The 10,160-nt window shown below is 39.0% G+C and overlaps 1 protein-coding gene across 1 annotated transcript; it reads left to right on the top strand.

The window, feature by feature from the left end:
• Positions 1-1,871: 1,871 nt before the first annotated feature.
• On the top strand, positions 1,872-2,345 carry LOC140842958 (uncharacterized). Its single transcript, XM_073211168.1, has one exon. The coding sequence runs from the start codon at positions 1,872-1,874 to the stop codon at positions 2,343-2,345; it is 474 nt and encodes a 157-aa protein (XP_073067269.1).
• Positions 2,346-10,160: the final 7,815 nt, after the last annotated feature.

Raw genomic sequence — 10,160 nt, 5'->3', positions numbered from 1 at the left:
CAACTAGCATTGGGTTCACATCTCTATGTGATTCGGGACTAAACATTTATTTATACGAGCATGCTCCAGTTGCTCCATTCTTACTTATCAACTCCTTGATAATAAGAACGTCAGAACTCAAGTCTGATAGTACCCAACCAATCATGTTAAACGCCTAGCAGTATCACTTACATGATTCCCTAGGTATCAAATGATAGTGGCTGCAAAAACTATTCCATTATGGTTAGCGTACAGTACTGTCCCTTGATCTCATATATCCCGACCGATCCGATAACTATTGTCAAAGAATCGATACAATGTATCGTGTCGTAGTTGCATTGATGGTGTAATATAAGAAACCCCTTTTTTGATTACCACCAATACTCTGATCAGAGATTTCAAACTACATATACATGAAAACATATAGGATATCCATACCCGAATGTAAGCAGTGAATCTCCTATTACAATGCATCGACTCTTATATGTTTCGACAAAACACCCAACCTTGCCAACTGATGACCCCATATGAGTCGGTAACCAAGTCAAAGTTTAATAATAGCATATGGAGTCTCAATATTGTCCCAAGTCATAAGGACTAATGGTGTACAACCTTAAACTATGATGTTTCCACTCGATAAGTAAGAACCACTTGGAAAGTCCTTTATGGGAGTTGTTTAGTGCACTCTACAAGGAGCACCTATCTGCATGCTCGGACATGACAATGTCATCTACCAATGAAACATGGTACTCACATCACAGTTACTAGTCTCAAACTCGAGTGACCTTTATCCTTCTTTGCAGTGACTGAATCGAGCAGGAACTGTTTAGAATATACAGTATTTCAAATATGAGTTTCATGATACTCATCATATGAGTATCTCATATTCTTTCTACTATTTGTATATATAAGAACTTTATATATGCAACTACTATGTGTATACAGATAAATATGTGCCAAAACAATAATTTCAAATATTATTAAAATGAAGATTGTTTATACATTGAGTTTCAATGTTAACCTTCGGCCAACACTTGGCTCGACGGGCACCTAATCTAACACCCGACGGCCTAGTACAATGGTTTATAGATTGATCAATCGAATGAATGTTGTCACTTTCGTGGATCGATCTTCACCTAAAAATGATAATTTTAAATGGAAAGTGTTCATATCTGTGCATAGTTTAAAAAGTGCATATTTTGAAGGTTTCATGATTGAATGAATAAATATATTTTTAGTAAATGTAATTTTTATGCATGTGGGTGTATATCTACGTATTTGCTATATTAGGTTTGTGCATGCTGAGTAATTAGACTCACTAGGTTTAATTGGTTGCAGATAATGATAATGTTGATTCGTAGGAGTGAATTTCCTTTCTTCAAGATAGAAGGGGTGACGTAGAAGTGATTGAAATCTCCGAACATCCATAAATTTTGTGTCTCTTAGTTTCAGTTTTATTCTATCTGTCAGTCAGTTTATTTCCGCAATTTCATTAGTTAACTGATTGACATTGACATAACAAGAATCCCGAGTTCAGTTTATCACTAAAATGACTCATTATTTGAAAAAGTGGTAAAATTGTCAAGTGTTTACTTAACCCCCCTTCTAAACACTCATTAACCTACCAACCAATCCTATAACATATTTTAGTAAAACCCTAGATTGCATGAATTCAGGTTACGTAGCTAGAATTTCCTAGACCTTAGACTAGTACTTCCCGAATATTGCAATAACTTCACAATATATAGTGATGCATCAAATAGAGGATTAGAATGTGTGCTTATGCAGGAAGGTCAGGTAATTGCCTACGCATCAAGGCAATTAAAAATTTATGAGACAAATTACCCAACTCATGATCTTGATTTAGCAATCATCGTATTTGCACTAAAAATATGGAGACACTATACGAGATATTCACCGATCACCAAAGCCTCGAATACTTATTCACTCAAAAAGAATTAAACATGATGCAGAGAGAGTGGGTTGAGCTCTTGAAGGATTATGACTTAACAATCAACTACCATCTGGGTAAAGCAAACAAGGTAACAGATGCCTTAAGTAGAAGAGACATAGGAAGTGTAAATATATCGGCACTTTCAGCTCAACCATGCCTTATAGAAACCATCCAGCTGAAGGTGAATATCATTACTTCTTGCCGAATATCATCGAGGTCTGGTACATACAAACGTCCTATGGAGCAACTTCAAAAAGGAAAAGCTCAAGAATTTCAAGCGGTTGAGAAAGGCTTCCTATGGATGAAAGGACGTTTGTATGTACCAGACCTCGATGATATTCGGCAAGAAGTAATGTCTGAGGCAAACAAGTCAAAATTCTCAGTTCACCGTGGAAGCACCAAAATGTATTGAACTTGAAAAATAATTATTGGTGGAATGGAATGTAGAAGGACTTAGCTGACTTTGTCGCTAAATTCCAAATTTGTAAACATGTCAAAGCCGAAAATCAACGACCTGGAGGACTCCTACAACCACTAGATATCCCAACATGGAAGTGGGAGCACATTTCCATGGTCTTTGTGGTAGGATTACCAAAGTCAAGACAAAACCATGATGGGATCAGGGTTATCGTCGATCGACTGACCAAATCAGTACACTGTCCACCAGTGCGAATGATCTACAACCTGGATAAACTATCCACCTTGTATATGCACAATATAGTGAGATTGAATGGTTTTCCGGCAAGTATAATATCTGACAAGGACCCAAGATTTGTGTCCCGATTCTGGAAAAGTTTCCAATAAACCATGGGAACCAAAATCACCCTAAGAACGACCTACCACCCACAAACAGACGACCAAACTGAAAGGAAGATCCAAACCTTGGAAGATACGTTAAGGGCATGTGCTCTAGATTTCAAAGGAAATTGGAGTAAGCATCTACCCCTAATAGAGTTTTCTTAGAACAACAGCTACCACAGTAGCAAAGAGATGGCCCCTTATGAAGCGCTTTAGGAAAAAGATGTAGATCGCCACTATATTGGGACGAAATCAGGAAAAAAGCCAACACCGGTCCTGAACTGATACAAATCATGGTTGAGAAGATAGCTATCATCAGGGAGAAATTCAAAGTAGAACATGTGCGACAAAAGAGCTAGACTGACTTGAAAAAAAAGACCGTTAAAGTTTGAAATCGGAGAGAAGAGCTATGTCAAGGTTTCACCTATGAACGGAATGGTCCACATCAGCAAATCGAGTAAATTAAACCCAAGATACATCGGACCCTTCGAAATTCTTGAAAGAGTCGGAACCCTAGCTTATGTACTAGCCTTGCTGCATGACATGTCAAGAACCTATAACATCTTCCACGTTTCACAACTAAGAACACATTCTCGACTCGAGTCATATTCTCGAGGTTGTACCACTGCTACTCGATGACAACCTGGATGAAGGACTGAAGTATGAAGAAGTCCCTACCCATATAGTGCACACCAAAGAACAATTGCAAAGACACCGGACCATTCCGTACATAAAAGTACAGTGGTCAAACCACACTGAGCAGAAATAAACTTGGGAGATAAAAGAAAAGATGTGCACACTTTACCTCTACCTTTTCAAAGATTAAGCAATCTCAAGTTTCGAGGATGAAACTTCCAATAAGGAAGGTGGGATGTAAGGATCTGCATTTTCAGATCAAATCAATCTCGAAAAGCTCGAAAAGTAGCTTAAGAGGAAACCGAAGCAATGAGAAACCATGAGAATTGAAGGGACATCGCTCGGAAGAGGAAACCTTCAGCTGAAGGAAGCTCATTGAAGAACCCTTAGCTCAAAGAAGCTCATTGAAGAAATCCTCAGCTCACAAGCTAAAACCCTCAGCACAAGGAAGCTCATTCATTTTTGGAAGAAAACCCCTAACTCATGAGCTTAAACCCTCAGTTGAAGGGTGATCATTAATTTTTGTCCTAAAAGAGACAAAAATTTAATCATGAATGGAGGTAAAAGTTGGACATAATCAATGTGCAAGAAGTGACCATTGAGTGGATGACCTTTGGTTTTGGATAAAACTTTGAACATGTGGAGACCACTTGGACCATCATCCTTGGGCATTTGGAAGGTCACATGGACGTCTGAATGGGGGTAGGAGAAGAGTCATTTTTTCACCTATAAATACCCCATGTGTTATAGCAAACAACACACTCAAATCTCCCCTCAATTCTCTCCAATATTTCGGCCAAAGCAAGGAAGAAAAAAATGCTGCGTGTGGACGTTTCAAGCCACAAAAAAACATGTCGAAGTGCTGCAAAAACTACTCAAAACTCTACAAAAATTCAACAAAGTGCTGCCCAAGTTTTGACTAAGGCTTTGTCTGATTAGCAAGCATGTTCGAGCCACGTTTTCGAACCAAGGGTAAGTGGGTTTAAATGTTTTAAATTATGTATGTTTTAAAATTCGATCGTCTACTGCATGTTGTGCGCAATTGTTGATTTTGAAAATCACTAAGATGCTTCGAACCGTTTCACTCCGTCTGTTGTTCGTTTATGCTCCTTCTGTAACGCCCCAGATTCGACGACAGTCCTCACTGTACCAAGACATGTCTTTCCAGCGTGCTATGTCCTCACTCACACACACCCTAGAAACTTCCCAAGGGGTCACCAATCTCAAAATTATCTCAAGTCAAGCACGCTTAACTTTGGAATTCTTATGTGATGAGCTACCGGAAAGAAGATGCACCTTCTTGATATGAGTATTACATATCAAATATTTTTAAGCCTTCCTCAACTGCACATTCCCATACCTGAACATTTTTGGAATCATTCTCCTTCCAGTGTAAGATCGGTTCATTCATGTTCTCTCTGCCTAGAATCCTGCCAGGAGCCGCTCATTGTCCATGCAACCTCATGGCACCGGCGATAACTGACCACTCTCTTCGGCCCCGAGCCTCACATGCCCACTATCTTACACTTGGTTCATCACCAAACCACTCCGTATTAAGAAAGTTCGGCTCTGATACCAACTGAAATGTCCACTACTTTCCAACTTTAAAATCCTACTAAAGTTATTTTTTGAACATAAAATTCGACATTCATATTCAAAATACTCAATATTTACATAATCCAAAAATTAATTTAACATTTAAAAGTTTAAATTGTATAAAATTCCTAACTCGTAAATTAACGAGAATCCTACGTCAACCATTAACATGATCAACACACATAAAAATCTCTAATTAAATCATTATCAAAATCTTTAAAACTTTGACTATCAAGCTAATGCGGAAAATAATTTCCCCCAGGAGTGTACTGCCAGACTCGATCCACTCAAATGTCAACGCCTCCCTCAATCCCATCCTCACTTGCAACATTCAAACCTAGTGAGTCTAACGACTCAACACGCTTCTAAACTCTTTTGATCCACCATTCAAATCATAATATGAATATTTTATGTATTTTTGCATGAAAAATATTTGAGTTCAGATTGCTTAACGTTTTGACGATTATTTTCAAAGTTGTCACACTTTTACTCTTATTTGAAACGCTTTATGATTCCTAAATACATCCTGCCAATAAGTGGCGTTTAAGGGTCGTAAAAAGAGTCGTTTGATGGAGGAACATAGGCCCGAAACATGCAAGGATAAGGGAAGACAATCATAGGGTTTCTTATGTTTTTCAGAGAAGTGTAGTTGGCTCTAAGGATACGGTTAAGGGGACAGCTATGCCAGGGCTTGGTTAGGGACTTGTGCTAGCCATCACTCGATGCTAGGAAGAGTCCTAGCATGGCTGGACTCGTGGAAGCGGGAAGGAGGGAGCAGCCGCGACCTTAGCAAGGGTTTAGGGCTCGGTTTTCACATGGGACTTTTAGGCAAGAAAGGAGAGGGCTCGACGGCTATGCTGGGTTCAGAGGGGTTCAGAGTGGTCCTAGGGGTGGACCGCTGGGCGTGGGCATTGCTGGTTTGAAAGAGGCCGCGCGCACATGGTAGGGAGAAGAAGAGAGACCGCGCTGCTTGGCTTAGGACTTGGGTTAGTTCGGTGCTAGTCAGGAGGGGTTCGGGTAGAGTCTAGAAGGGTCTGGTCAGGGTTAGGTCTAGGGTGGTTCGGTGGTGGCTTGAAGTTTCAGGGAGTCGAATGGTTCTAGGGAAGTTAGGGCTTGAATTTGGTGATGGCTGGGCTAGGGGCTAGGTGCGTTGGTCCAGTATGGTTCAGGGTGGTCTAGGAGGTGCTGGACGTGGTCTGGTCCTAGGTGGCTCGAGGATGGTTCGAAGGTTTTGGGATAAAAAAGTGAATTAGGGCCTAGGGTTTGAAATTTTTAAGAATAAAGGAGATGGCTCGATCTGTGGTTCACGAGGGTTGGTTCGTTGCTCATGGGGGTAGTTTATGTATGAAAAGCTTATGTTTTTGTTTTGGGAAGAAAATATTAAGTTTTGAATTAATTCGGGATTAAAACGCTTCATGGTTTATATATTAAGGAAATAAATCGAAAGGCTCGGGTTTACGTCAAAAATCTGATATTTTAGAGTCCAAGGGCAAAATGGTCATTTTACGTTCCGGGTAGTACGAAAGGTTTGACAGTGTCCCAAAGAATCATAATGCACGTTAAATGATATTTAAAACGTTTATGAGGGAAATATAGGATTTTATGATTTACGATAAATCTGTGTTAAAATGATATTTTATGAATTTGGAAAGTAAAAGGGGATCGGTTACGGTGCCCGGATACACAACGAAATTTTGAAAAAAAAAATTCACAAGGGAAAAACCGATCACCGACAATGATGTGTAGCAAAAAACGAAAACACAAAAATATGTCATACATAGTGTGTTTAGAATTTTTTACCTATCAATTAGAAGGATCGATGATGACTCCAACTAAATTGTAAAAATTTAGATCTTGAAAGATAGACAAATCTTCAACAAAGTCTGCTCCTCAGAAAATGTTGCACTAAAAAAATTGAGAATTGACTGCTTTCATCAACAATTGAAGGAGAAAAAATTGTAAGAAAAATGCTTGGAAGTTTCGGCCATAGCATGTGAGGAGAGAAGGGGGAGAAATTTTCTTGATGCTTGAAAAGTAAAAAGTTTCATGTGCATGCCATGCCTATGTAGATCCCAAAATCAATACACGTAAAACCAATGCATTTATTTAATTATTAAATTATTTAATTAAGTTTAAAGTGATTTTAGTAGTGCATGATTTATGAATCTGCATTATTTTTAAATTATTTATGTTTATATGATGCACGATAAAATGTTTTCTTCAGTTTCACGTTTCAGACGATTATCGATGCGGGATCGAGGAAGATAGATCGACGACAATTTTGGTGATTTTAAAATGTGGTATTTTATTTTTAAGTTAAGATTGGGGTATTTTAAATGATATATTTATTTTCTAAACATTTTTAAAGTCTCATTTATTTATTAGGTGATTTTAAGATTCTAAACTCTTAAAGTTTATCAATGCTGTATTTTTTTTTTAATTAGGGAATTTTGTGAAAGTTTGTGTGGAGTAACTTTTAATTAACATTTTTAATTATGAATTAAGCAATTTTCCTTCCCCTAATTTTGTAAAACTCACGTTGTAACATCCCTAAAATTTAAAAGTCTACGCGAACCAAATGCACACAAGTTATTAAATTCCTTGTGTATTTCAATTAATTGTTTTAAGCATATTAATTAATTATTATGTGCATATTTACATGTTTCAAATATATTTTTCTACATGGTTACATTAAAATGTATTTTTAAAGGTTATTCGAGTTGCGATCGAGGAATGGAGACCGAGGGCTGAAAAATAGAAAATGATTTTATTGAATAATAGTTTTAAATTATTTAAAATATGATTGATGTTTTTTTATTATTTTTGAAAATAAGGAGTTTTGAGGTAATTTTATACGTCGGGACGTAAATTTTAAGGGTGTTCATTTTTCAACAAAAATACTAACGTGTTGGCAACCCGAGTAATAAATTCACAAACTTATTCAAGCAAATTTATTTTAAATATTTTAATTAAGCAATAATGGTCCTAATTAACCTCCTAATGGGCCTAAGGTTGATTAGTGTTTTTAATTAACTATATAATATTCTAAAACCCCACCCCAAACCTTTCAAACCACACGGCCACCTTCCCCAATTCTCCCCAAACTCTCCCTCAAAAATACACGGCACCCACATCATCAAATTAAGAGAAAAGTTTGAAGGTTATTCAAGGAATAATCAAGCCATCGTCTTTGTGCCGTCGTTCTTCCATTCGTCAACAATTCGTGCGTTAATTCTTTCCTTCAATCATCTATCACACCATAATAATTATGTGAACATGTTTTGAATGAAAAGAATTGAACATCGTGATATTTTCGTAACTATGCATATGTGTGTTAAACTCTTTTGTTTTGGTTCAAAAATCATGTCTAATTTGTGTTAAGGGGCTGCCATGGTTAGGGTATGGATTAAGGGTGTTTTACACAAATCTTAGGGTGCTAGAAACACACCAAATAAGCTGCAAACATGAAAAAGCAAGGCTAGAAACCGTAGGCATCAATTCAGAGAAAGGAACCGTGTGTTTTGGTGCATGTTGTGGTTCGTGGATTCGGTTTCTTATGCATGGGGTCATGAGGCTGGACAGGGCTGATTGGGGCTTGGCCAGGGTCAGGTCCGAAGGCTAGGTAGGGTCCTATGGTGGCTATGGTCGAGGAAGGTGGCTGTGGAAGAGTCCAGGCGAAGTGGGACTCTCTCCCATGTGTTGTACGCTACTGTGTGTTTAGGGAGTAGGAGGCATGCGGCTGGCCTGAGGGCGAGCCAGGCTGGTCCACTAGGGTCCTAGAGAGTTGGGCAGGGCTCGGGCTAGGGTCTGGTGCGGCTTGGTTGGCTGTTGGCTCAAGAGAATATGGAAACCTTGAGGGAGAAAACGCAACTTGTGTCTTCTGATTCAGGTGCTTCGTGCGCTGGTTCTAGGGCTTGGGCTGGTCTGGGTAGGGTTTGGGTATGGTCCGGGGACGGTTAGGGTCATGTAGACTCGGTGGTGGCTCGGCTGGAGGAGTCATAGTGGGTCAGGAGTTCATAGACGTGAGTATCTAGCCATGTGCAGATTTGGTCTCGGTTCCAGGAGTGATTGGGCGAGCTTGGGGCCGGTTCTTTGGGCCGGGCTTAATCAGGAGGGTGCCTAGATGGGTTGGCTAGGGTTTGGCTCGAGCTGTCTTTGGCGTGGCTTGAGTAAATTGGGAGATGGATCGGGTGGTTCGATAATGGGTCGATATTTTGAATTTAGTAACTAAAATTGGAACCATGGGTCCACGGGTGTGGGTCATGGATCACAAGGGTAGAATAAATAATAAAAATGTTATGTTTAAAATTTAGGATCAAAATAATGAGTTTTGGATTTATCCAAGAAAGACGAGAAAAGACGTGAGATATGTGCGAGGACAGTACACCTCGCGCCTATGCGTGGCACTGATGCGCGCATATGCGTGAGATGGGCAGAGGACATCGCGCATATGTGAGAAAGAGGTGCGCGCATATGCGCGAGCTAAACCAAATGCCAAGTCCAGAGAACCTCGCGCATATGCGCGGAAGTGGTGTTCGCATATGCACGAGTTGTCGAGAAGGAAAAATGCCGAGACAGAATGTCTCGCGCATATGCATCGAGGAGGGTCGCGCATATACGCGAGACGTGCAGCAAAAAGGAGTGAGCCACGTTTCTTGGCATGCATAACATGTGTATATTAGTTCATTTCTTTTCATTCTTTAACAAGAAACGAGGGAGAATCCCAGAGAAAGGCTTCAACTTTCTTTGACGTGGAGAATTTTTATTTACGAAGGATCCGTCCGTCAGAATTTCAATCCGACTTCAGTACTGTTATCCTCGTGTTAGCGGCTTCACACATACGCAAGTTTTTTTTATTTTCTTTATGAGTTGAAAAAATGATATTGAAGTAATTGGACATGATTCATATATGGTGTTCTTGACATATTAGACGTCATATAAGTGAAACTGGATTGAAGAACAAATACCATATGAAATTGCTATGATTTTCAGAATGGATTTGATTGAGATTTGATATCAGATTTGTATCGATTGATTATGAGTTATTGGTATATACTGAATTGTATTACCAGTACTTTTGAATTATATTGTCGTGCCATCAGAATTTGATAAGACTGAGATGTTTTGATTTGAATGGTATATTGATACAATATATTCGATATTTTCATTGCCAGTTTGATATTGACATGCTTTGAAT

The sequence above is a fragment of the Primulina eburnea genome, chromosome 10, assembly GCF_022965805.1.
Source record: "Primulina eburnea isolate SZY01 chromosome 10, ASM2296580v1, whole genome shotgun sequence".
Lineage (NCBI taxonomy): Eukaryota > Viridiplantae > Streptophyta > Magnoliopsida > Lamiales > Gesneriaceae > Primulina > Primulina eburnea.
Note: the sequence above shows the minus strand (reverse complement) of the source record. Positions and strands in the feature narration are given on the sequence as shown.

Bases quoted from the DNA above. Each gene is read 5' to 3' on its own strand.
- LOC140842958 (XM_073211168.1), top strand. From the start codon at position 1,872: ATGGAGACACTATACGAGATATTCACCGATCACCAAAGCCTCGAATAC.